The sequence below is a fragment of the Mauremys reevesii genome, linkage group 27, assembly GCF_016161935.1.
Source record: "Mauremys reevesii isolate NIE-2019 linkage group 27, ASM1616193v1, whole genome shotgun sequence".
NCBI classification, from domain to species: Eukaryota; Metazoa; Chordata; order Testudines; family Geoemydidae; genus Mauremys; species Mauremys reevesii.
This window is the reverse complement of record NC_052649.1, coordinates 3960861-3988859: the sequence shown is the minus strand read 5'-3', so window position 1 is coordinate 3988859 and position 27999 is coordinate 3960861. Positions and strand designations below refer to the sequence as shown.

General features: G+C 47.1%; 2 protein-coding genes across 5 annotated transcripts; one reads left to right on the top strand and one right to left on the bottom strand.

Moving 5' to 3' along the window:
* CALCOCO2 (calcium binding and coiled-coil domain 2) lies at positions 1-19892 on the bottom strand. Of its 3 annotated transcripts, none has more exons than XM_039516799.1 (14): positions 19789-19892; positions 12802-12990; positions 12020-12122; positions 11222-11355; positions 8495-8620; positions 8254-8412; positions 7125-7252; positions 6501-6591; positions 5191-5313; positions 4277-4363; positions 2980-3075; positions 1640-1781; positions 920-948; positions 1-408 (listed from the first exon to the last, which is right to left on the bottom strand). In XM_039516799.1, exons 2-14 carry the CDS (start codon positions 12979-12981, stop codon positions 238-240), a joined length of 1569 nt encoding a protein of 522 aa, XP_039372733.1. In that variant the 5' UTR covers positions 12982-12990; positions 19789-19892; the 3' UTR covers positions 1-237. The 3 variants fall into 3 exon arrangements, with proteins under 3 accessions (XP_039372733.1, XP_039372735.1, XP_039372736.1); XM_039516801.1 differs by having other exon boundaries at positions 4319-4363; XM_039516802.1 differs by lacking the exon at positions 4277-4363.
* Positions 19543-27679, top strand: ATP5MC1 (ATP synthase membrane subunit c locus 1). Of its 2 annotated transcripts, XM_039516803.1 has the most exons (6): positions 19543-20307; positions 22838-22982; positions 24512-24560; positions 25440-25517; positions 25942-26117; positions 27451-27679. In XM_039516803.1, exons 1-6 carry the CDS (start codon positions 20274-20276, stop codon positions 27563-27565), a joined length of 597 nt encoding a protein of 198 aa, XP_039372737.1. In that variant the 5' UTR covers positions 19543-20273; the 3' UTR covers positions 27566-27679. The 2 variants fall into 2 exon arrangements, with proteins under 2 accessions (XP_039372737.1, XP_039372738.1); XM_039516804.1 differs by lacking the exon at positions 19543-20307 and having other exon boundaries at positions 22935-23062.
* Positions 27680-27999: the final 320 nt, after the last annotated feature.

Below are 27999 nucleotides of genomic sequence, written 5' to 3'. Positions count from 1 at the left end.
AGCTGACAAGGATGAATTATTTCAATAGTACTGGTTGGTATCTGACCCAACTTGATGATGGGTCACATCACATGGAACAGATGGGTCGGCACTACAGTACTGGTGCTGAGTCCAGCCTTGCTGGGGTGATTTTTCTAGGATCTATATTCTTACAGTATTGGTTATGATCAAGTCTGTGCTATCGCACCTGAAAGAGGAGCTATACACCTGCTAGACAGCACAAAGCAGACTGAAGAATTATTCCAGGCTGTGGCAGTACACATGATCATCATACACCTGCTTATCCTCAAAGGTCTCGTCACAGTACGGGCAATCCAGAATGTGGCTTCGCACGTGGTCCTCGTACTGACGTGGCCCAATGTCGTCAGAAAAGACCTCACGACACAGGGGACATTTCTTCACAGAGGGCTGAAAGGTGAATACAAAATAATGATGTATAGATATCTGCACTAGCAATAAAAGGAGGAAGGGAGGTTAGAAATAATCAGTTACAGGACAGGCCGCTCTAGGTTCTAATACTCCACAGGGTTTTAAATGTCCCCATGCCTCAGTGATTGACTCTGTGAGCCCAAGAGCTTCTCAGAACTGCTTTTGCTTTCTATCCTACCCAGTATGTGTCCATTTCTCCATTATGAAATACAGCATCTGGCAGCTGAATTCTGTTCATTCTGGCTTCCATGCTGATGTTGCCCAGGGCTGCAATTGAGTTCTAGCAAAGTTCCCTCGCTCCTGCTTAGCACAATCATCATTAATTCCCCCAGCTTATTCTGAAATATCCAGGGCTCCATTCCGCTATCTGGGAAGGTAGAACCCACTGCCTTGACCAGAACTAAAAGCTTATAGAGGAAACTGGCCATAGAGCTCAATTAAACTCCCGCCTTCAGACCACTAAGCAAAATCCACCAGCCACTTTACTCACCACGGTCACACCATATGTTTCTAGGGATTCTGCAAAAGAATAGAAAATGCAAGTCTTAACCATAGCCAAAAGTAAACCATCTGATGATGTGTTGACCTGTTATTCTTGATTCTTCTTGAAGCACCAGCTCTAGCTCTGAATCTGGAAGGAACCTCCGTATTTAAGACTCTGGAATGCTCAACTGGCTGCCTTGCGACTGGGTAAACTGGCTCTCTTTCTTGGCAGAAAGAAAGCACAGTGCTAATCACTTAAGTCAACTCTCAGACCTGACAGAGTTTTGGCACTGCCAGGGCATCTTCTGAAAACATGGGAGGCAGTACAAACATGCTGTTGAGAGCTTCTTTTCTACATGCCTCCAAATCAAGAGGGATGACAACCTGCTGGGACCCCAACCACCACGTGTGTAGGGGGATGTCCCTCCTGCCAACAAAGATTGAATGGACAGATTCCATCTTCTCAGGAGCTATGGGAAGGAAGTAGAGTTTCACCTTCTGTCTCTCACTGGCCAAGAAGAGGTAGGAGGACTGAAGAAAGGATCTTCAGGGGGTGGGGGCTGGAATTTTGGTAGCTCCCAACTCTATTCATTCTTAATGCATCTCTGATTCTAGCCCAGTTCCTTGATTAGGGTTCTCCTGCTCGGGAGCTGTCAGGATTGTGATTAGATCAGACCCATCCCACGTGGTCCCTGGGAGCCTCTGCCCAGAATGCCAAGTAACTCACGATAGTACGGGTTCCCAAACAAAAGGTCTGCACTTTCTGGAGACCGAGTCGGAACTTGCGCCGATGGGACTGCAACCTGGGCAGAATAATCTGGGCTCTCAGAGAGGCGTATCAGCAGCTCGTTGTTCTCTTGCTTTAGTCTCTGCAAAGGGACAGAAGAGCAGAATGAAGTTCCAGGAGCTCAGGGGACCATTTCCAAGAGAAGTCAAGACCGTTTGCGCTGATATCGTTCCTCTCACCTGAGAATCTCAAAGCACTTCACAAATTCTTTTCAGTAGGTCAGGCTTATCCCCATTTTACAGATGGGGGGAAAACAGGCAAAGAGAGGTGAAAATACCTATTTGATGGCCTGTGTAACACAGGATGTCAGACCTGATGATCATCGAATCATAGACATTTTGGGCTGGAAGGGACCTTGAGAAGTATTCAAGTCCAGGCCCCTGAGCTGTGGCAGGACCAAGTAAACCTAGACGATCCCTGACTCGTGTCTGTCCAACCTGTTCTTAAAAACCTCCAATGACGGGGATCCCACAACCTCGCTTGGAAGCCTATTTCAGAGCCTAACTAGCCTTATAATGAGAAAGTTTTCCCCCCAGTATCTAACCTAAATCTCCCCTGCTACAGATTAAGCCCTTAACTTCTTGTCCTACCGCCAGTGGACCTGGAGAAAAATTGATCACGGTCCACTTTATAACAGTCCTTAACCTATTTGAAGACTTATCAGGTCTCCCCATAGACTTTTCTCAAGACTAAACATGACCAGGTGTTTTTTGTTTTTTTTAACCTTTCCCTCATAGGTCAGGTTTTCTCAACCTCTGCTCTCCTCTGGACTCTCTCCAATTTGTCCACATCTTTCTTAAAGTGAGGTGCCCAGAACTGGACACTGATGATCCAAATAACCCCTTCTGCCCTTAAAATCTATGACCAGCCTAAGGTCATTCAGTTAGTGGCAAAGCTCTGAACAGAAACTGGGAACTATTCTTTAGCTAATAACTCAGTGAAAAGACTTTGTGTGGTTTGTTTGCAAATACTGGGTAGGGCCACTGAATTCTTAGGCCAGTGCTGAGAGCATCTGAAAAAACCCACCATGTCGTCTGATTGCATTTTAGTAAAGCTTTCTTCCTCAATTTCCTTGTCAGACAGCCCTTTTTAAATATTTGCTCATGAGTCTCTATTTCATAATAATGGTTCATTTTTATGAGCTCCTTAATAAGTCTCAGCAAAATCTCTTACAGCTTTTCGTCCGACCACCTTGCCTAACTCTGAACTGCGTTCAGTACCACTACTAACGAAGACCTCTCTGCGCTGTGAGGTTGGTAGTGCGGGTGTGAGTTTCTCACCAGATTTTTCTCCTCAATTTCATCCTTTTTCCGCTGAAGAATCTGAAACAAATGGTTCTTCTCCTCGAGTTCCTTTGCTAGATTGTGGTTTTGATGCTGTTAAGAAAAAGCATTAGATTCATCAGTGATGGGGAATCACCAAACGAAAAGCTGTGAGAGTATCAGGAATTGCTCAGATATCATTTGTTTCTTATGCGTGCGTGCATGTTTAATAAATCAACCTTGACCTTCAACGAGAGTCTGACCATGTCATATCTAACCAACCTAAGTCACTACTGCTTCCAAAATAAACCACTCATGGTCTGTACTTCCCTCATTACATACATGGTGATACTGTGAGTAGGGATGTAAAAAAAAGTTTGATGCTTATCGGTTAATCTTATCAGTTTCGGTTATCGATTAAACTCCACAGCTGGCCTGCACCCAGGACTCCTCTCTGGTTGTCTAGAAGTCTCCATCATCTTGGCAAACCGTGACCTGGACTTGGCTATTCATGCCTTTGTTACCACTCAGGCTGGATTATCTCAATGCAGCATACCTGGGCATGAAGCCTTCAGCACTTAGGAAACTTCAGCTGGTAGAGAACACCACAGCACATCTCCTCAGCAACACTGGCTACTGTGAACTAAGATTGCCAAACTTCCAGGATTGTCCTGGAGTCTCCAGGAATTAAAGATTAATCTTTAATTAAAGATTATGTCATGTGATGGAATCTCCAGGAGTACGTCCAACCAAAACTGGCAGCCCTACTGGGAATACATGAAACCTACCCTCAGCTCCCTACACTGGCTTCCCATAGAACAGCAAATCAAGTTTGAGGTCTTGGTTCTCATCTTCAGGGTGCTCAATGACCTGAGCCATGGGTATCTAAAAGATTGCTCAAGCTCCGAGCTTAAGATCACAGTCAACAAGTTTGCTCCTCAAGCACAATGGTAACAACAAGAGTAACAGTTTGCATGTGCAGGAACAAGAGCTTTCTCGGGGCTAGTTGGAGCTTGTGCGGCAAACTCCCCCAGGACTAAAGACCATCGCAAACCTCGCCCCCTTCCTCGCCAAGTGCAAGGTCTGTTTCTTTGATGTGACTTCTCTAACCTGCCAGCTATATTCCCTTCATGATAAAAAAGTGATGCAATGTTCCATTCTGCTGTATTCCCATTGACTTTACATTCCTTTCAGTGGCCCTCCCTGAATCCCAGCAACACCCTGTCCTCTGTACAACCACAGATTTCATCCCTTCACTTTTCACTCTGCTCTTTGGAGACCATCCCCCACATCCACCCAAAGAAAGACATGACACCTGCTTATGTTGCAGATGAAGAGCCATGCTGGCCTCTGTCACCTTCAGATCCTCCAGACACTGTTCCAGCTTCACTTCCTGCTCTTTCTGCACAGGACCACAAATTTCAGCACCATACGCATCAGTGAGCGGGAGCCGCATATAAATAACAAAAGGAACGCCAAAGAGAAGGGAGGTTGGAGAAGGAAATGGGAAGCGCCCAGCGCCCATCAACTCATCCCCCACCAAAAACGGATGCTTCCCACTGTTTCTGGCTTTCTTCTGTAATTTACACCCTATTAAATGGCTTTGCTAAACTAAGATACTATAGATGAATAAGGAACAATAGAGAAGAGTTAAGGGTATTGTTGCCCCTCCATCAAGCAGTAGCAGATGTACAGGGCTTTGTAAACCAGCTTCCCACTGGAGCAGAAATCAGCGATGCAGAGTCTGGGTATATTCCTAGTATACCTTGTTTTATTTACATGTACACACCAGTCCTGGGACATGGGTGGTCACAAACAGAACACAGGCAATCCTCTCTTTTTCAGAAATCTCAGCCAAACACAAATCCCTGGCTCCCACAGAGCAAATCTGACCGAAGAATTGACACTAGTTAGAGATTAAGGCAGGGAGCAAATTCTCTTGCTGCTTGCAACTGCTCTTCCAAAGGAACTGAATCACAACAACCAACCATACAAGTGTCTCCCCCCGCAAGACTAAAAACTGGTTTGCACACTAAAAAAGAGCACCTGGAAGAGAAAACTATGTGTAAAAGCACCACCTGCTGTAACAGGGGCAACCCCTTCCCCGCCATCACCTAATTCCCCTGGAGCTTCCATAAGATCACCTCCATCTGCTCACCCGCTATGGGCTGCTCTATATCCCTCCAACCCAGCTCCCTCAAGCCTCAATGTTATTAGAGAAGGCTCTACCTGTTCAGTCAAAGTAACGCGTAACTGACGATTCTCCTCCTTCAAATGCTCCAGCTGCTCAGTCTTGTCATGGTCCATCCGAACCAGGTTTTCCATTTCCTTCTCTCGATTCAACACCTGTGACTGAGGTGAAACAAGAGTGGATGAAAGCGATGGCCCAATGGTTTATACAGGGCAGAGAGAAGCGCAGGCAATTGATAATGCAGCAGGAATGTTCAGAATGAAAGTAGCTTGGCAAAGTTTTACTAAGACATAGATCCTAATTCCAAACCCCGCCCCATTCATGTGGCTTTTGGGGGTGATTTGCAGAACTACACACTAGTGATAAATAACTGAAATGTTGACCTGATTCAGTTGTGGAACAAATGTCTGGAAACCAATTCCAGTGAAACATTTTTGGAACCCAATGAAACTTTTGGACAAGCACCAATCTGGAGACAAGAAAGATGATCCTTTGGCTGGGAGACAAGAGAACAAGGTGCTACTCCTGGCTCTGACACTGATTTTGTGCATGGCCTTAGTCAAGTCACTCCATCTTTGTTTCCCCATTTGTAAAATAGGGCTAGTAATCTTAGAGCAGATCAATTTTTTTTTGATGCAACAGTTTTCCATCAAATGCCATTTAAGTGAAATTTGGATGTTTCAGAGGAATCATATCGGATTTGATAACATTTTTGTTGGAAAGGTTCATCGGGACCAGGGTGGCATTTCTGGTCAGGAGGGTGGGAAAGCTATGTAGCCTGGTGGGTAAAGGCTCCATAATCCAGTAGTTCAGACACTGCCCTGGGTCTCCCAGGTCTCCAGCCTAACTACCAGGATACAGAGAGTCAGTCTCTTCTTTTCCTTCTGATGCAGAACACCACATTTTTTGAAACCTCTCTGTTTCATGAAATGGAGTTGTTGTTTTCCGGCCAGCTTTACCACTTACCTACCTCATAGGGCTCTTGTGAGAATAAACCCTTCCACATTCATAAATCCCTTTGAGATCCTCAGATAGGAGGAGCTAGAGGAGTACAAAGTCTTTATGATGAACCTAACATGGGTGCACGGGGTAGGTATTTTGGGGTATGAGATGAAAAATCTGCAAGGAGTCACTTAAGCTTCCTCCTTCCCAAATACAGCACTTGTCAGGAACTTCCTGGAGCTCAGCTTGTCATGTTGTAGGTTCACATTTTCCTAAGGAGCCCATGGAATCACTAGGAACAACTCAGATACCATCCTAATTTGGTACAGGCAGCTCCATTCCCAGCCAGACAGACACAGAGTACTGCACAGATTGCAGAAGCAGAGACAGACTGCGCCTTGCCTACCTGCAGCTGGTCCATGTGATCCAGGGTAGTTTTCAATCTGCTTTCTAGCTGTTCCTTTTCAGATGACACTTCTTGGTTGTGTTCTTTGAATCTGCTCAGAGGAAACCAATTTGTAACATTTTCAGCTGCATGTGGGCCCCCCCCGCAAATTCCCCCTCAGCACCAGCTCTTGGTAAACCACACCCGCGGCCTTCATTTCTCAACCTAATCAAAAGCTTATCTGGTCTTCAGGCAGGTTCAAATGGAGTAACCCTAGATACCAAAGCCCTGCTGCTTTGCTCAAACTTTTGCATGAAGTTACCAGAGATCCTGTGAATCCTGGATCTGTTTCACAGCCCTGTGGGTTGCTTTCCCCTCAGCTGACGCAGACAGCTGAGAGCCTATAATCTGTGGACTCATTCCAAGAATCAGTTTTGCTCAGTCACCCTCACACTTATGTTTGCTTGAGGGCCTGTGAATGCCAAACCTAGCTCAAAACCCCAAGGGGCTCCTTATACTCTCACTTGCAGGGTTCATTCTGTGCATACAGTCGCTGGCTTTCCATCAGCACGAAACAGAAGAGGAAACCCAAACTGCTGCGCTTCCAGGAACTCCCATTTGCAAACGTATCGTGTAAACACTCACTGCTGCAGCTCTCTCTCTCTGCAGCCATTCTGCTCCGTCAGCCGCTTGTTCTCCTCTTTCAGGAAATTTCCTTCCAGCTCCAATTTCTCACAGCTGTTCCTCAGAGACTCCAGTCCTTTCTGCAGCTCCTGAGTGCAGGAAGGTAAATGGGAGTCAAACCACAGAAATGGCCATCATTTTTGCTCCCCATTGTATCTTTGAATGCAACAATGCCAGACAACCCTCCAGAAGGGAACAAGATTTTCTCCCTCCTTTCTCTTTTCTCTCATGTATTCAACTCCAGTTTTGCTTAAACTGGGGCCTTGGCCAAAGGAGGAGAAGGAAGGAGCAGTAGCAGGCAGATCAGATCCAGAGCTGGTCTTTGGGGTTTTGGGACAGGCCTATGAAATCATTTTTGAGCACTTCCCCTTCCCCAAACATAACCACCTCCAGTCCATCATTACCAGTCTACTCTGCACTGGGTCAGCCTCAGGATTTGGGAGAGGGTTGGAGAGATTGTTTTTTGGAGATACACGCACAACTGACTTGTTGCACACGAGATGCGCGTCAGATCTCTCTCTCTATCCAAATCTTTGGCCCTCACCAGGCTCGTGCTACAGAAGTGAAGCCAAACTGCTCGGTCCTTTCCACCCAAGCGATTGGTTTGTATTTTCAAGGCTTTTTGTCAGGAAAGGGCCTTGAAACCCTTTTTGTTTTGCTTTTTAAGTGAAAGTGGAGATTCTCTGTTGCACTGAGGGTTCCCCCCGAATTGGGAAGGTCCAGGGTTTCCAGCTTTGCAGAGCCCAGGAGCCCCGTTCCATTCAGAACCTGTCTAATTGCAGAAAGAAGCTCGGCAGTTCCATTCCCAAACACAAGGCGCTGGGGCTGCAGCAAGACCGCTCCACAGAGATCAAAGGGGATGGGAGGAGGGAAAGAAGTGGGGGGAGGATTTTCTCTTCTCTTTGCCCTTTGGGACTAACCCTGAGAAGCATTTACCAACCCCCCATTGGTTACAATGGGAGATACAGTTGCTCACATTTCTCTGAGGCTAAGACCTTGACTCTACCTTATTCTCCCCTCTCCACTTTCTTTGGTCTCCCCCTTTTCCCTTCCTCCATGTCACCCGTTTCCAGCTCATCTGGACTTTTACCTGATTTTCCTTTCCAAGTTTTATGTTCTGTTCCCTAATTGAAGCCAAATTCATCTGGGCAGAGCTCATCTCTCCGGCCTGGAGCTCCTGAGCTCTCCGCAGCTCCAAGTTCCCAGTCTGCAAGAAACAGACTTCTCCCTCTAGCTCCTTCATCTTCTCCTGGAAGCACATAATGGACATGTATAAGCCTGAACTGTCAGCCACAAGGCCTCTGAATTACTGTATTATCCCTTGTCTGTACCTGTGCCAGCCGGAGCTCCTCCTGCAGACCCAGGTTCTGTTTCTGGAGACACAGGCAGCTTTCCTTCAGTTCCTTGTTTTCTTTAAGTAAATCCTTGTTTTGTTGCTCAATCTCCTCCACTTCTCCCTGGCAAACAACACAGACTTGTTCAATAAGAATGCAGTGTAGTGATGAGGAAAGGAACGTGAGCCCTGCAGAAAACCACAGTGTATTCTTCCCTACCTCTTCACTGACACCAAGGAGACTGGACTTCCCTTTCAGTCTCTCCCGGTGCTGCGAGAGCTTGTCCAACCAGAGCTCAACATCAAGCTCCAAAATACTGCACACACTAGGCCTGAACCTCTAAGGCGCTCAATGCCGTCAATTCCCTGTGACATCAGTGGGAGCAGGGGTTCTTCTGCCTCTTGTAGGATTAGGCCCATGAACTGACGGATCTGCACAACCATTAACTTCAGGCGGCCAGTTGAGTCCTCAATACAAACAAGCACCTGCTGGCTACCCAAACGCACCCTGGATCATTTCCTGGCACAGCATTACCTGCTGCCACAGCTGCGCTTCCACCCCCACCCTGTTAATACAGGAATGGTCCAATTTCTACTTCTGGGGTTGCAGGGAGCAGCACCTACTGAGGCTCTTGGAGATTGAGGCTCTGGGAGACCTTTAAACCCCCACCTCCCCCAGCCTAAGGGAAGGAGCCACTGAACCCAGGTGGCAAGAGATTATGGGAGACAACAAATGAAAAACCAGACAGGAGTGAGGGTCACATGGTCAAAAGCAGGGCTCCAGAGGGGGACACTGAGCAGAGAACCCCGGATAGCGCCCACTACCCCTTGAAGGCGTCCAGGGAGCCAGTGGACGCAGCCCAGAGGAACTCTGCCCAGAGACATGACTTAAAGGAGGATAAAAAATAGGCCCCCCAGTCACAGAACACCTCCCTGTCCAGCTTCCTCCTGCTGGTATAGTGGACGGTCACCCTGGCCAGCGCCAGGAGGAGGTTGACCAGGAGGTCTTGCGACTTTGCGGGGCCACAGATGAGGTGTGCAAAGATCAAGAGAGGCAGGAAAGTGCAGCCAGAACTTAAAGAGAAGGTTCCGGAGGAGCCGGAAAGGGGACTGCAACCTGGCGCATTCGATCTAGATGTGCGCCAGGGTCTCCCTCTCACTGCAGAAGGGGCAGGTGTCAGGGAAGGTGGTGAACTGCACCAGATACACACCCAGGCTCAAGGCTCCCTGACAGAGCAGCAGGGAGCAGCAGCTGAAGGAGCCACAGATAGCTACAGGCCACGTACAACACCCCACCACGTAGCCCAGCCAAAAAACACTTTCCACTTACACAGCACCTTCATCGAGGGACTCAAAGGGATTTACAAAGTGTATCTGTCCTCAACTTACAAAGGGGTAAACTGAGGCACAGAGCGATAAAGGAATTTGTCCAAATAGCACAGTCTGTGGTACACCTGGGGACATAACCCAGCAGTCTTGATTTCCAGTCCTCTACTCTAGCTATACGACATTGCCTCTTTTAAGAAAAGTCTCCTTAAGTCCAGTGGAAAACTGAATCTGACAATAGTTCTTTCACACCACCGAGGAATCCCAATTATCGGCCACGACCCCACTGTGCGAGGTGCTGCACAAACACAGAACAAAGCAACGGCCCCTGCCACAAAGAGCTGACAATCTAAGTTGGCGGTCTGACCCTCCTCCCAACACCAAACTTTTTAACGGACTCCAAGGCCAATTTGTGCAAAGAGCCCTTAACAGGATAATTTTGCTCAGCCTGACAGCAGGAGGGGAGGGGAAAAACCTGTTCTTCTGTTTAAGTTCCAGATCTCAGTCTGTAAAACAACAACAGTCCTCAAACTGTTACACTGACAAGGAGATTCCCCGCTACTGGAGACAAATAAAATGCCAGTTTCTACCTCCTGCTTGGCAAGCAGAAAAGATTCGCCCTAAGCTGTCCACCCTCAGTTCTATTAAGCTAGGGAGGAAGTGAGGTCTGGTCTTCTGAGCAAGAGACTGGGAACCAGGACTTTGGGGTTCTATTTCTAGCTCTGTCAGTGAGTTGCTCTGAGTCTTTAGACAAGTTTCTTTACTGCTTTGTGGCTCAGTTTACCCGTCTATAAAATGGGGATAATATTTGCTTACCTCAGAAAGAGGCTGCAAGGGCTAATGAATGAACATTTGCAAAGTGTGTGAGATTCTTGAGTAAGAGGTGCTATAGAGTGTACATTATTGTTACAATATTTCATAGATTTCATTTAATAGACTTCACAAATGCCAGAAGGGATTTGTACATCATCTACTGATCGCCCATATATCACCGGCCATTAAATTCACCCATGTGCTGAGCCCAATAACTTGGATTAGACCCGGGTTGTTAAATGTACATGCCGCAGGCCATTTCATCCAGCCCTCAGACTTTGACCCCAGAGTCTGCACCATGGGGATGTGACGTTCACAGCACACCAATGTGTTGTGCTCTGACTCCCCCATGCAGACCCTGCTCGCGTGCAGTGGTGAGAACCAGGACTACATCAAAGTGCACTGCAGAGCATTTAGTGCACACCAGCCAGGATCGCATGGGGAAGTTAACACGCAGCACAGTGGTGCGCTCGACAAATGTGAGTCCCAGTTCAGTGCCGCAGTCACTGGACCATGTTGTGTTAGGTAAAGGGAGTTTGAACAGAAGATAAGGGCATAAGAAAGCAGGAAGAGAGAGGGAACATACCTGTGTAGTAACCACCAGGATATCATCCTCGGTCTCTGCCCGGAACTGGAAAGGTACGCTGGCTCCACGGACCACCCCCTCCTCGTCAACGTAACAGAACTGGTAATATTCGTCATCTTTCGGCAGGTAGTAGGCTTAAAAGGAACAAAAATCCCCACCGTAGGGTGTTTTTAATTACTCAGGCCTCTTGTCAACTGTACAGCAGAGAAAGCCCAGATCTAACAGACCCAAGACCACGGAATACAAAGCAGCATCCACATTATGGGGCCAGGTAATCACTGACCCACTCCTTGTGCCTTCATCTATAGCAGTGCAAAGTGAGTGTAAAACACTGACACTTTGCACTGATGTAAATGACTCCTCAAGGAGCAGGTCAGTGACTCCTTATCACCAGAAGAACACGGATGGTAAAACACAGCTCAACGTAGTACCTGGAAGGGGGATTCTCACCAGGGGCTTTTGCTACACTGATAACAGCGGAAGAAGAGGCCGCACGACCGCATGTGCCATATGGACGTGTCTCCGTGTTAGCAGGAGGGGACACTCTCACCAGGCTGAACTTGACTGACAGTACATTCGGGAGAAGGACCCTTTAAGAAAAACTTGGGGGCTATTATTTTGAGATGACCTTATAGCCACAGCTCCTTGAATGAAGTTTACCCAAGTATGGGACAATATTCCTAGTCAACAGTTGTACAGCATCAGGTGGTAACACTTATTACTGGCGTTTAGAGCAATTTGGTACATGATGGTGCATGTGAGTGCACACTGTGAGCTGCCCATCCCTTCCCAACTCACCTCGAAACTGAATTTGCTGCTGCATGACAGAATCACCGCTGAGGTCACTCGGGAAAGGAGCCCACATGAAGGTGTAATATTCCCGGGTTGTTTTCCATCCCACCTGCAACAGCGAGACAATCATACGGATCATACAGCTTATTTACGTTTATCCTGTGGCCGTTCACAGACACCGATATTGCAACTTGGCCTGTATGCCCGCACTGCCGTAAGAACCCCCTTTACACTCCTATACCAGCTACCCAGCTCTTGGGTCCATGCAAATAGGAATAACCAGGACTATTTGCCTGCTTACTCCTTCCTTGGAGCAAGAGGGAAGGGAGAGGTGTGGAATGAGAGGCACTCTGGAGAAGGAAGACCGTTGAGGGCAGATGGGGGCACAATTCACTATACCACGCCTATTCCTCACTGGCCCTAGGAAACAGGGCACAAGTCAGATTAGCCCTGAAACAGCTCTAATTTCAGGCTAGCCCGTGTGCAATCCCAGAATACAGGAAGTGCAACAGTGGCTCAATGCTACGTTAACCTCCCCTACTCCATTCCTGCTCCCAAGTGCAAGAAAGCGCAGCAAAGATTCAGGTCCCACGTCTCTTGATGCAGTACAGACACAACAATATACAAGTTAGCCACCGAAAAAGAGCTGCTACTCTATTCTTCCAAAGTCTCAAACTCCCGCTTAGAGATCAAGCGTGAAATAACTGGAAATGTCCACATCAAGCCATTCCTCTTGTGAGCGGCCACTTACAGTACATGGTGGCTAATGGTTCGGAGCACACGCTTACCCGGAAAATGCCCACCCAGTCCTTTCTGCGAGGAGTGATGTGCTGCGTGAGGGTATAATAGCAGGTTACGTCTCCTCCGGGGACGTAAAACTTCTCCACGTTATTAAAGATAACCTGGGAGAAGTGGCAGTTGTCCAAGAAGACAGCAGAAGTGGGAGGTTCATCTAAGGTCTCGTCCATGACGGGGCTCTATGAGAGGACAAGAACAAAAGCGAAGGGTAAGACAAAACCTTGCAGCCTGTGGTGCTGGGACACAAGAGAATCCTGGGACCTCATCCAGAGCATTCTTAGCACCCAAGGCCGGTCAGCATGAGAAATGCAAGACACGCACTCATGCCAATAAGAAGCAAATCCAACAGCCTTCCTATTTTTTTCATTAGCAATTCTACTGTAACGCTTTAGCATCAAAATCCAACACATTTTGTGTCATCTTCATCTTTGTGGCTCAAAGGGGAGACTGATACCTCATTGTTAGGCTTGGCAGAAATCAATTTTTATTTATTTATTTATGTATAAGTTTAACAGAGAATATTGGTTTATTTTTAAGCCTTTTTTATTATCAGTGATCTAAATTTTCACAGTTGCAGGAAGTTATGGGCAGGTTGGCCAATAACTGTTTAAACAACAGGAAACATCGAGAGTCAAAAAGTTAAAGCTTTATAACTGTTAAACAAAATTGTCAGCATCGCATATCGAAATATACAAAACAAATATCCTTAAATCAAACTGCAAGAAGTTCCCAAAAAACGTTTTTCCTGCCTTGCCTATTTGTAAATTTCAAATATTGTTGATGGAAATATTTTTGGTGGGTTTGTGTGCTTGTGTACAGTGAAATTGACATTTGCCAACATTTACCAATAGAAATCTAATGGTTCCAAGCCTATTCATTGTGCACTCCTCCCAGGCAACATGATCCTTGCTCCCTAAGTGGCAGTAGTTCGCTCTTAAAGGTCCGAACCCTAAGGATATAGCATTTGCTACTAGCAACCACTATAGTAAAATTGCCACACGGTTCTCAGTATTAAAACACATATGTTGCATAGCAGCAGCATTAATCAATAGTATAAGAACTCTCACCTGTTTCTGTATTTAGGAACCTTTTAATTGTGCTGTTACAAGTTCCAAAAATAAATTACACAAGGTTACCTGCAAGAGACAGTACAAAACTACTGACCCCGCAACTGTTAATAAAACAGAATCCAAACTACGAAGAACAGAGTCAGGAAATGCTCAGAAAACTAAATATATGCATTACCATCACGCACTAGAGGCAGCCAGCCTCTGCGTCTGGCAGATTGCCAAGGAGAGGGATTTCTTGCCAAGAAAATCCTGCTGCAAGTCCAGGAAGACCCAATTCCAGGATTAGAAAGCAGGAGCCTCCCAGCTGATCTTAACTGCAGCTATAGTATATAGGGTAAGAGATGACCTCAGATAAAATCCCCAGAAGGTCTGGGACTGTGTCATCACAGTCTGTGTCATCACCGGCACCAGGAGTTCCATGTGGAAGTGACCTTAGATCAGAACACTGGTTTTCTGTGATCACTTAGAAGGTGGCCAGCTGCATTTTGTGCCAGCCAATACTTCCCGGTGGCCTCGTGGGGGCAGTTCTAGATGGAACAGATGGCAGATGCATAGCCTGAAGGTGGCAAGGGTAAAGACGGCTGTTCTTGGGGCCGCATTCAGAAAAGAAAAGCTGTAATATCTCAGCCAGCCATAGAGAGAAAGGGGGACACTATTGGTCCTTATTGTTACTCGGGTATTGTCAGGGTTGGGACTTGGGCACCTGTGGGCACAGTGAGCTGCTCACTATCAGGGCCAAAGGTCAGAGATCAATCCAAGACAGGTCAAAACTGCAAGGTCAAAGTCCATTACAAAACTGAGAGCGTGAGGTGAGAATCGGAGTCAGGCCAGGCCAGGGTCTTTCACTAGGGTCAAGAACGGTCTTAAGCCAGAGACAGTAAATCAGGGTCGGGAACCAGGGATCACAGCAAGCAAAGTTGGGGCAAAAGCACACCAGAGTCTGCATTGCTCAGACAACTCCCAGCCATGGCTTCCTAGCTTATATGGGGAGTTTCAGCCAATCAGGGAACCATGGAGGGCTGTCGCTCATGCCCCTTAGGGTGGGACTTCCTGCAGGGCTTAGCCTCTCAGTTCCTTTTGGTGACACCCTAACCAGGCTCCAGGTGGCAGTGAGGAAGCCGTACCTACTTTGGACCCTGCAGGCCTGGTTCTAGGCCCATGGGTTCTCACAGGTCTCCTAGTACAGGGGTGAATTCAATAGTACTCCAGCTGAGAACTTATTCAGCAAAAGGTGGTGCAGATATCACCTCTGCCCAATCACATCCACAGCATACAACAAAATGCTGTGGGTAGATAACAATTACTTTATCTCCATTATTTCCCAGCCTTCCTAATCAAGGTACAAAGGCTGACAGCTACCAATTCCATGTTTAAATGACATTCATCACCCCAGCCCCCAAATAAGCACTACATTTAGAGTGGGATCTTCTTGTATCTGGTATCTTTCATGTTCAATATGCCTCACGGCACATTACAAAGCGATGGTTCAGATGTTAAGAGAGCAAGGACTACGTGGACAAACATAGCAACTGTTCTGCACACGGAACTAGCTCAAAACCACTTGACCCTTGGAACATGTTTCCCTGGGACAGGGAGGAGTTAGCCAGGCTAGGGGCAGGGACTGGGCTATACCATGGGACTTTTAACAGCCACTGTGCTAGGTCAGAATTCGGTCCGAGCCCAAGATGGTGCAAAGGTTACGTGTGACCAGTGTCTGGCTGCAGCCAAATAATGAATTCAGCAGCAAAAATGCTAAATTCAGCAGCTGCCCCAATAGCAGAAGCCATAGGGCCCTGAGTGAGATGGCTGGGCCACTCACAAACCCAATTATTTCAGACTTTTTACAGACTCAGACAGGCATTGCTTTACATTTGTTTCATGTTTTAGAGGTTGTTATAGCCATTACAGATCAAACTTCAATTTAAAAAAAAATGAAAGCTGAGGTTCTGGCAAATTCCGCAATCAAAGAACATACAGGGCTCTGCGTTCATTTTATGACTAGCAATACTTTGCCTTTCTCTTGCATCTTCCAGCAAAGTGCCATGCAAACTTCACAACCCTTCTACGAGAGTATTATCATCCTCATTTTACAGATGGGGAAAACTGAGACACAGAGAGTTTAAGTGACTTGCCCAAGATCAAACAGAAAGTCGGTGACAGAATTTGGAAGAGTGCTGAATCCCAGTTCCCCCCTGTTCTAGCTTCTAAGCCTGCCAGCTGTCTGCATGTGTTGTTCCAGTGCTTCACTGATGCAAGTCTGTTTGTCAACTCATTTCAATCAATAGAACAATAATGAATTAAGGATAAAAAAGGAGAGGAGGAAAATAGACACGGGGATGGAGGAAATTATAAGAGCATGAAAGAAAGGAAAAAAGGATGAGGTGACAATGTAATGACGTCAAATCCCGCCACTTATTCCTTGAGCTGTTCATAAACCATCAGCAGAGGGAGAAGAGGGAAGAAAAAATCAGCAATCTGGGGCTGCTCCTTATGAAAGGGCCAGTGACAGCCACATCTTATGGAATGCTAATGAGTAGCTTGCTGTAACGCAGACTGTGCAATGAACTAATGAGATATTATTACACCATGCACCCAGCAGGGGAGGAATAAATAACCAATTAAAGATTTCCCTTTTTTACAGTCCATCTCTGAGGGACTGTTGTTTTTTTTTCTTCTTTAGGAAAAGGCCATTTTCAATTCTATCATATAAGCACCAGAGATCCTAAGATAGGCTTGTGTATGAACACTGTTTCCTAGAACTATATGAAACCCTGAATTCTTCTTACCAGGCAAGAGAAGGTCATTGAATTGCCATGATTAGAAAGGTTAGACCTGCACTTGCACCTCACAAGTGTTAATCAACTAAAGTTATTTGAGAAGAGTCTGAGTCTCTCCAAAATACACCTCTACTCCGATATAACGTGACCTGATATAACATGAATTCGGATATAACGCGGTAAAGCAGCACTCCGGCAGATCAAAGCAAGTTCGATATAACGTGGTTTCACCTATAACACGGTAAGATTTTTTGGCTCCCGAGGGCAGCCTTATATCGGGGTAGAGGTGTATTCATATAGCCCTCAGGTACCAGCTATATAATAAATAACTAGATTCAAGAAAAAGAGGGAGCAGATTGGTCTTGTGGCTAAAACAAGATACTCAGGAGATTGGGATTCAATTCCTGATTCTGCATAGACTTCTTGTGTGACTTTGGGCAAGTCACTTAATCCCTCTATGGCTCAGTTTCCTGCTGCAAGAAGAAATCAATCCAAACTTATAAAGGGCGATCACAAGTATCTAGACAGTGGCAGATAGACTGTTTCCACAAGGCCCAGAACTGAACCCTTCAAGAAATCCCTACACCTAGCATGGGTGGTTGCTGAACAAGTTAAACCAATTGGTCCATTGTGTCACCAATGAATAAATATGCCAGGGCCTCAATCAGGGAGTCTAGATCCAAGAGAAAGGTTAAAAAACAGCAAGAATCATCCAGTCCAGGAATTCAGCACCCAACACAACCCTCCTATCCCCTCTGATGATCAAATGCGTTGCAAAGCCCTTTGAGATCTCTGAATGAAAGAAGCTGCGTAAGTACAATCATGATGGCCTTCATGTGAGCAGGAACTCCAACTCTGTTCTCTTGCTCCAACACCATCATTCAGATACATCAGCCCATTTCTCCCTCCCCTCATCCGCCACTTATTTTCAAGGATTACTGCAGTCCTAAAGGAGCCTAGTTAGATGAATCACTGGCTGGAGAGAAGCAGTAAGCTCAAGCACAATAAACCCTCTGCCAGCAAAGCTAGCAGCAACTCTTGTCACTCTGGAGCAGGATGGTCAATAGGCAGACCCTGGGCCAAATCCAGAGTGCTTTTGAATGGACCCAAAATATTTTTCCTTTTTTTTTTTTAAATAATTTTCTCTGGAGTCTGGACCTTGGCAAAGAAATGTGGATCTTGACAAAAAACTAACTGACTCCCCTTGCAAGTGTGGAGTATCATATGTTTACTTCCCTGACTGCTGTTTTTACGATGTCATCCCCTTTTCTTCCACTTGAATCTCTCCTCTGGCTTGCGGTTTCCTTCAGCACCATGCTCAACCCCCTCATTCTGACCATGAAAGCTATTCATAGTTCTATCCCACTTATATTTCACCCCCACACCTTTCACTACTCCCTTGCTCATGCAGCCAAATATATGCCAATGCAAGGACAGAGGGAGGTAGAATGTGTCTCCTCTATTCAGCGGCACCCCCTGAAGCTATTGCCCTTATGGGTACTGCCGCCAACAGAGAACGGCTAGGTTTGGCCCAGCTCAGCCCCAATGTGCCATCTGTATATTAAGGGGAAGGGACTGTACAGAAATGAGTAACTGGGCCCAGTGAACACTCCACTCTGCCAACACAACATGCATTGACACACCTCTAGTCTCCTTTTCCCATAAGCAGCTCTATGTCTTTTTCACATCAACCCACATGAGTGGAACATCCTCCCTGATCCTGGGTGCCCTGCAACTTCCCAAGACCCACTTCTTTCTGCTAGGTTTCCAATGCTGACCTCCTTCTTCATCACTCATAGAAACTGCCATATCAGAGCAGACCAACGGTCTATCTAGCTTCCGACAATGGCCTTTAGCAGATGCTTCACACACACGATCACGAACCACTGCTTAGGGCAGTTATGAAATAAACTGCCATTTGGGAAGTTTCTCCCTAATAAGGCAAAGGGATTATATCCCTTACACTTTTTTTCCTACCCAACATTACAGTGGATGTTCTCATTATTCATATAAATGGATAATCATCTTGTGAAGCCTGCTGAGATCTTGACCTCAATTGTATATTGTGGCAGTGAGTTCCACAGGCCGATTATATGTGTGTTAAAAAACCTTACTTCCCTTTATCGGTGTTAAAGTTTATTTCCTTAATAGTTTAGAAACACCAATAAAGGTAACAGACTGCTCCCATGTTACCTTATCTATATAGCCCTTTATTTCATATATCCCTTTCATGCTCTCTTGTTCCCCAATACTATAACATAGCTCCCTTCCACCCAGACCTCATGTCCAGTCACGTGGGGCACATGCAGAGTTGCCTCCTTACCAACTCAGGCATCACAACCCTACGTGGACCCAGTGACTATTGACACATCATCCCTTTGCCGCCGTGCACTATCATGTTGGCATGCAACACCAGCGCATCACGTGGCACAGGTTGCAACATTTCAAATGGGGCTCCTCGAGAGATTATCGGGGCAGTGGGGAGAGGGGGGGGACAGCCCCAGAAAATCTCAGGATGGGGGCAGGCCATTCAAAAAGGTTGGAGCTATTGGCCCACGGAGGATGCTGTGGCCAAAGTCCAGGGTCCAAAGGATTCTTTGGGAGAGACATCTGACCCATAGAAAGCATAAAGACCTGTCTCTTTCCACTTTTGGTAGGGAGGGGGGGAAGGACTAGGGGATTGTGCCACCCTCCTCCCCTTGCTGGCCACGTACAAAGAGGCCTTGGGGGATGGGAGTAAGTAGGGACAAGGGGTACAGAGGGAGGAAGGGGGAGTGAATTGGGGGGGGCGGAACCCCACCATTGTGCCCCAAGGTGACACTTTGTGACGATCCTAGGATGGGGGGGGGTCATCCCCAGTGCCAGGCCATGTGGGGCACTGCCCCCCCAGTCAGCTGATGGTGGAGGAGAGAACAGCCAGGGCTGGGGGGGGGGATGCCCCCGAGTGGGGCCCTCCCCTCCAACCCAGCCCCACTTGCTCTGCGCGCAGGAAAACGAAAGTGAAAGCAGGGGGCAGCTGCTACGCAGGTAGAGAACAAACAGCTCCCCGGTGCCCCCCAATATCCTCTCCCCGGGGGGAGCCGGGGCTCACACACCCACCCCCCAACCGCCGCCCCGCGGACTCGCTCACCGCTGGACCACGTCTCTCTCTCTCTCGCCGTCTCTCGGGCCCTGCTGCGACGGAGGAGGAGGAGCCACCGGGAAAGGGCGGAACCGGCTGCTCCCGCCCCTCAGCCCCGGCCGGAATTGGTTTCGCGGAGCACCTCCCCTCGAAGAGGATGCTGGGACTTGTAGTCCTGCCAGAGGGGACCCTCCCACCCCTGAGAGAGAGGATGGGACACCAAAGTGTGCATCTCCCAAGCCCAGGATCTCGCCCACCCTGCACTCCTGCAACAACACATCATGGAGGCATTCCTTGCCCTGGGATACGGCTTTGGAGTGGGATATGGCAAGGAGACTGTGTGGGTCCTTCATGTTAGGAGGAAAGAGTGACAAGATGAGAATCCTCTTAACCATTTAACTGGGCACTGGAAAGGGTGGTACACACCCTGTTGCTCAGGCAGATGGCTCCACCCGCTGGCTAGTTGGTGGATTGGCAGACAGCTGTCAGATAAAATGGACAATAAACCTGATGGAGAGAGGACGTGGGGTTTGTTTTTATTATTATTATTATTATTCAGTGGCTAAAACCTCTAAGCTTTTTGTTTATCAGCACCTGTTTAACTCAATACAAGAAAAAGTATTGAATAGCGAGAAAAAATCTTCAGTGGTTGAATTTTTCCCTTAGGATTAACCCAAAGCCTAACTCACTGTGTGTCTTTACTCTGCTAGAATGGTTGAGCAGCACCTCATTTTACTTTTCTTCTGTGGCTGCCCTGTTTCCCTCCTGCAGTCTGTACTGATGTGGGGAAAGGTCAAGGTCACTGAGACATGTTAGAAGTATGTGAGAGGTCTTTAAAAATCAGGCCATTAACGTCTTAATACATGCATGAATTACATAACTTTGACTTAATTGAAAATTGTATATTGTATGTAACTTCTGTTTCTATTTTTTACCTCAGAAATATCTGGAATGTTGCGCTTATCTTCCCTGTAGGTTTCCTAGAAGGATGCAGAAATAGCTGAGGACTTAATTCTAGGACCTGGGGTGCTGCATTAAACAACAGCATTTCTTCCTACTGTTTGCTCAGGTGTTTGAGTTACAAATGTTAACAAAACAAAGAAAAACTAAGGTGTTTTAAACAGCCCATTAAAACAAAACACAGTTAGAAGCAACCTACAAAAGGAAAAAAATGGGCTTCTGACATTTTTGCTTCTTCCAGAGGTAAAAAGAAAATATGAATTAAAAACATTCTAAAGGACTGGATAACAAGTAGAATTATGAACCTGCCTGTCTGTATCTATCTGTTGTCTTTTGTCTTATAAATTAGATTATGAGGTTTCTGGGGCAGGGACAGTCTTTTTGCTCTGTATTTGTACAGCACCTAGCACAATGGAATCCCAATCCATAATTAGGGCTCCTAGGTCAAACAAATAAAAATTAATAGTGACATCACAGATAACATGGAAAATAAACCCAACTAAGTGAGAAGGGAATAATTTTATTAATATTTGGTGTTTAAAACCTCAATTTTTATTTGATTTTGTCAGCACCTGTTTAACTCAAACACACAGGAGAAAAACCCTCTTTGTTGAGGCCTGATCACATATATACATCCTTTAACTAAAGGTTGAGAAAGCCCCAAGCCTACATTTCCAAGTGACCCACAGGGTATATTTATGCTGCAGTGTAAACCCAGGGGTTGAACTCAGGCTCAGACCTAACCCTCCTGCTGTCTACAAATTGTACTAACCCAGGGCTTGGACCTAGGTTTCCTGGACAGAGGTGGAAGGTCTGACCCTGAGTCAAGATGCGACCCAGGATAGCCCTATTACTTTGCAATGTAGATGCAGTCCCACTGGACTTGTGCTCTGGGAGTCCGCCAAAAGTATCTAACAATTCTATGGGCTGAATTTCTTTGTCATTTGGACAGTCAAATTTTACCGCACTACCACAAACCAAGGTCTAGAGCGGACACATTTTGGGAAGCAGCAAAGAATCCTGTGGCACCTTATAGACTAACAGATAAGGTGCCACAGGATTCTTTGCTGCTTCTACAGAACCAGACTAACACGGCTACCCCTCTGATACTTGACATTTTGGGAAGGTGCTAGAAAATCTTGGATATCAGTGATTGGTCTTGGGCCCACATAATGCTGTGTAGATTCTGGACTGGAGCCCTGGGTTAGTATCCAGGGTTCAACAATTGCTAACCTGATGGTACAAACAAGTGTAGATGCTCTAGCTGTAGGTTAACGAACCCAGGGTCTGCTCATTTGCGTTCTATTAACCATGGGCTTACACTGCAGTGTAGATATATCCACAGAGACCTCTGACAAAAGGGAAGCGTAACGTTACTAAGGGAAAAAAGTAGAAAATAAAATAATTCTAAACATTTCCAGCCTTTGTTTTGCATCATGAAGAAGCATAAAAAGACAGATCACCTTTAAACATAAAAGAGTGAAAGGTTCAAACTCAGATTGAATTTGAACCCGTGACCTCAAGTTTAAAACCAGGCTGAGAGTTGTGCAAGGAAAACTGTTCCTATAAATGACCACTTATGAGCCTGTGGTTTGAATCCAGCCCATACTGGCCACTGGAGACCCTGGGTTCAAATATGAGGCAACTGCTGGGAGGTGAAGGGGCAGGCTCGAATCCAGCCCAAAATAGCTTGAGGGGGGATTTAGGGTTCCAATCCAGCCCAACATGGTGGATGAGGATCCCAGATTCAAATCCAGCCCAGGATAGTGGCTGTGGGGGTTGGGTTCGAATTCAGCCCCAGACAACTCCTTGGGGTCCCCTATGCGTGAGCTGGCCGGGGCTGGATTCGAACCCCCCAACCCGGCAGTTACAGCGTCATCACGTGACTGCCAAGGTAGCTTCAGTTCCCACGTTGCAATAATCTCCAGGTCTGAAGGGGGAAAGAGTCAAAGTAACAGGGACTCTTTAGCCTCCCCCTTGGCCAACTCTATGGTCCTTTGGAAGGCCATCAGGTAGCCAACCAATCAGAAGCCAGAGACGCCCCAAAGGAGCCAATCAGAACCTGGAGATGTGATCACGTCGTCTCCGTGTCACGCAGGCCGAATGTCCCGGATTTTGGTAGGCGGAGACTCATCCAGGAGAGCCAATAGAGAGAGCACGTTCTGTTCCCATGAGGCAACAGGGCAGCGCACGTTGCGTCGCGGCGGCCAATGGGAGTGGAGGACGCTGGGGTACATGGCAAGGTGAGCGGCGGGGCGGGGCTTGCTCTCCTCTCTCAAAGGGCTGCAGCTCCGGAGCTCGAGTGGGGGGTCACCGGCCGCAGGTGAGGTGCCCGAGCTGGCTGATGGGCCCCTGCTGCGGCTGCAGCCCGAGCCTGGCTCGCTAGGGCGGCCGGCTTCTCCGCTGACCTTCGTGGCTTGGGCCGTTGAGAGGGGAGGCAGGAAGGGGGGCAGTCGAGGAGGGGGAGGCAGGAAAGGGGCAGTTGAGGAGGGGATGGGGGCAGTTGAGGAGGGGGAGGTAGGAAGGGGGCAGTTGGGGATGGGGCGGTTGAGGAGGGGAGGCAGGAAGGGGGGCGGTTGAGGAGGGGAGGCAGGAGGGGGGCGGTTGAGGAGGAGGAGGGGAGGTAGGAAGGGGGCAGTCGAGGGGATGGGGCAGTCGAGGAGGGGGAGGTAGGAAAGGGGCAGTTGAGGAGGGGGATGGGGGCAGTTGGGGGGAGGTAGGAAGGGGGCAGTTGGGGATGGGGTGGTTGAGGAGGAGGCAGGAAGGGGGCGGTTGAGGAGGGGATGGTGCGGTTGGGGTGGTTGAGGAGGGGGATGGGGCAGTTGGGGAGAGGCAGGAAGGGGGCGGTTGAGGAGGAGGCAGGAAGGGGGCGGTTGAGGAGGGGAGGCAGGAGGGGGCGGTTGAGGGGGCAGGAAGGGGAGGTTGAGGAGGGGATGGGGTGGTTGAGGAGGGGGGATGGGGAGGTTGAGGAGGGGGGATGGGGCAGTTGAGGAGGGGAGAGGCAGGAAGGGGGTGGTTGAGGGGGAGAGGCAGGAAGGGGGTGGTTGAGGGGAGAGGCAGGAAGGGGCCCTTTACTGATTTGCTGCATCCTCCCTCTTATTAGGGTGTGTCCTGATTATGACAATAGGTGTACTTAAAAAATGTAGTGACTAACAATAACGGTGTGTTTTACAACTGGCATTGACAGGGAAAGCTATACGGTAACTTGTTCTCTGGTAAAGGTGCAGTTTTAGGCTCCACCCCACCAGAATTCACCTCTTCCTGCTAACAACTTGTCCTGTGCCCACTAGAGCTTTTAAATATGCTGGCTTTAGAACTTTATTCTAATCTAGGCAATCCCTTAGTTTATTCTTCCCATCTTGGCCCTCGTGGTGACTTTCCACAATTGGAGGTCACTGTCTCACTCATGCTACTCCATCTGTGTGGTTCTCTCTTGTTTCTGAGGGACTGACTTAATCCTTCTGTCGACATCTATTTAAAGCCAGCCTTTTCTTTTAGTTTAGTTTATGATTGAAAATTGGCAAAACCCTTTTGTGACTCTGTGTCTGAAGGACCCCAAGTAAAACTACAACAAGCTTTGGCCAAGAGAGAGACTGAGTTGTAATTGAAGGGAGAATCAGGGGAAGGAAGCAGGATAAGGATAGTGCACAACAGCTAAATTTTGTGTATAGTTCTCCTGGGGAGCATCTGATGAGCATTCTATTATAAAGAGTAACATGGGTTTGGGTATGTGGTGTTCCTTTTCAATGTGCTTTTGCTTTCTTCTCACTAGATCAGTCAAAATGCAGACTCCAGTGGCTCTCCTTGCTTCTCCAGCTCTGGTAAGCAGTCATTTGTTTGCGGAGGAGTAATGCCAGGAGGTGGGGATGCAGCTATCATGGAGAATGAAGGCATTTCTGTTTAGAGCTGTAGTCAGAATGCTGTCCCAGACACCATTCTACTTGGGATGTGTTATGGTGGATAACTTTCAGTCCGGACTCCTTGACTGGGGGAATCAAGGTCATCTGTGGTGTTGGTGAAGGGAGAATGGATATCTTCTCAGTCTCAATAGGGTTGTATTGTTATGCAAATCCAGAGGCTGAGAAGATATGCTAACCCAGGGGCACTCTCACTGCCCAGGTCCTGGCCACCGGTCCGGGGGGGCTCTGCATTTTAATTTAATTTTAAATGAAGCTTCTTAAACATTTTGAAACCTTATTTACTTTACATACAACCATCATTTAGTTATATATTATAGACATATAGAAAGAGACCTTCTAAAAAGGTTAAAATGTATTACTGGCACGTGAAACCTTAAATTAGAGTGATTAAATGAAGACTCAGCACATCACTTCTGAAACGTTGCCGACCCCTGTGCTAACCTATTGTGGCTAAAGGTACTGGCACCTCCACTCTTGATAGGATTCCTTCCTCATTATAAAACTCTCAAAGTGTACAACACTGGCTCAAAACTCAAATTTAGTGGCACTTATTATACTTCAATAGTGTCTTGTCCTTAAATTATAGGTTCTTGTTAGTCAACTAGCTTGAGTCCCTGAGACATGTACTTTCAAATTTTCAGTGGAGTTGAGGGTGACTCCTAATTTCTTGTTCCTGACAAAAGCTGTTCAAAGACCCCGACAGATGACTGTAAACTGACTTCAGCTCTAAGGAATGTGGAGGTGTCCCATTGTGGGTCAAATGTCTTTCTTTCACTTCAGTTCCGCTGCTGTTCCAGGGCTCTGGCAAGGCCGGTTTCCATATCTGTACTGAGCAGGCCTGAGACTCTTACTGTACAGGTAAGGCTAAAGAAAATTGCCCCTCGCTGCTATAATTGGGTCTCTATTTTTAACATCTTGGGATGAAATGCCTCCTTGTTATGGGTAGCCCTGTCATTCATCACTAGCCAGATGTATGTGGGTTTGGACAATGAAGATACTGTTTGTCTTCAGTGCCTGGTTCAGGTTACCAGCTTGAATTGCTGGTGATGCTGTACAGAGATTCGAGGTGTGTCCGTCCGTCCTGTACATTAAGGAATGGCTGGAGGTTGTACTATGGGTTCGAGTATTGCCCTGCCAAGATGCTAGAGTGGCCTTCCAGCTGGACAAAGTTTGGATGCCCTTGCTGTACCTAGAATAGAGCATAATATGTAGATAGACACTTAATAAATGTATTCAGTTAAACTTATGTCGCTATTTGGCTTCTTCTCCCTTCTCCCCACAGCCCTCTGGTGTTTCCCATCTACAGCTGGCTCACCGGGAATTCCAAACGAGCACTACCTCTAGGGATATTGATACTGCTGCTAAGTTCATTGGTGCAGGTGCTGCCACAGTTGGGGTGGCTGGTTCAGGAGCAGGTATTGGAACCGTGTTTGGCAGCTTGATCATCGGCTATGCCAGGTAAGCAAGCCACTGCCTTCAACTTTACTTCCCTGTTCCAGCAGTCAGTTGTGTAGGCCCTTTTTGTAAACACTCTGTCTTAGATGTTACAGGTCTGTCGCATCTTACGCGCATTTAACATGCGCGATTTCAGCTTTACGCGGTCGGCTCAAACAAACAAACAAAAAGAGAGAAAAATAACAATTTAAATACTGTTTCTGTAGTGCGGGCGATTCCGCCCGCCATTCAACTCCAGTGTAATTTTGACTATATGCGGTTTTTGCTTTACGCGCTAACCGCAGAATGGAACCCCCACACAAGATGAGACTCGCCTGTACTTATTTTGTAGGAAAAGGACATTGAAACTGACCATAGCAAACAGAAAAGTGGGAGGGGAGTAAGAAGGTGAATTTAGAACTGTAGTGTTCCAAACCGCAAGGAACCATTTGAGGATCTTGCATTTTTGTAGCATCTTTTAACCACACACATCCCACAGGCTTTACAAATTTAATTCCCAATTAATACGTGCTAAGGAATCACTTTGCCCACCAGTGAAATGGAGGCACCTCTGGGGTAGAAAGTGATTTATTTACACTGCTAAACAGCTACACTACATAGTTTAAGACAAGATGTAAAGAATCTTGGGCGCCAACTCCTGGAGCACCCACAGGGAAAAATTGGTGGGTGCTCAACACCCACTGGCAGCTCCCCGCCCAGCTCACCTCTGTCTTCTCCCCTGAACATGCTGCGTGCCCACTTTTTCCCCCTAGCTCCCAGCACCTCTTCCCCAAGCTGGGGAAGAGGTGGGGCCAGGACAGGGATTTGGGGAAAGGGTCCAATAGGGGCTGGGGTTGGAATGGGGTGGGGAAAGGGTAGGGGTGGGAGGGCGCGCGCACCCACCAGTGATGGGGAAAGTTGGCGCCTATGTAAAGAATGTCAATCACTTCCTCACTCTTTCGACATGCTTACAACAACTCGATAGAACTTCACAGCTGCCTACCATCACACAGAGGGTGTAATCCCATTAATGCTTGGCAAGGGATTGCTGCCTGATCAAATAATTCATTGGAGACCAACCTTCAGGGGTTTAGTGGATTGCACACTGACATGCTAAGAAGCCAGGGAAATACCTTGAACTACTTTGGTTTTCTCTCACTAATGTATTTGCTCCAACTTAATGCATGTGTGTGTTCTGAGCCTCCCAGTGCCATATCCACATTCATCTGTATCCACTGTTCTGTGGGATCCTGTCTTCAGGAGGCATAACCTTACCACTGAATCCAGTGGCTTGTGGAATAGATTTGTTGTTGGCTTTTCTGACACAGGAATCTGTTTTTTAATGTGTCCCTTACAGGAATCCCTCTCTCAAGCAGCAGCTCTTCTCCTACGCCATCCTGGGCTTTGCCCTGTCCGAGGCCATGGGACTCTTCTGTTTGATGGTGGCGTTCCTCATCCTGTTTGCTATGTGATCGCCTCTGGGCCGACCCATAGCTTCCATCATTCTGTGTCCTCTCCGGGTTGAGTCTGCCTCCTTCACCAGAGCGTTCCAGATTTATAATTAAACAAGCTTTTCTCCTAATAAACTAGTTTCAGACTCCTCCTTTCTCACACTCAATATGGCCCAGTGCTGAGGCCTGGGGTGTCCTTAAGGATTCATCTTCCATAGTATACTGATAAAAGAAAGTAACCTTGTAAGATTTTTTTAAAGATGACTCAAAAGAGAAAGAATGGGAGGCTGTGGGAGAAGGTAGTTATTGTAAATAAAGTGGCAAGATGAGTAAAGTTGGCTGGTTGCCACTAAATGACTTGAGTCTGCAGCTTTATACTACCATAATAATAGGGTCACTGGAGCTGATCACATTCACAAATACAATGGTCTTGCACAAATCTGCGAAGATCTCAA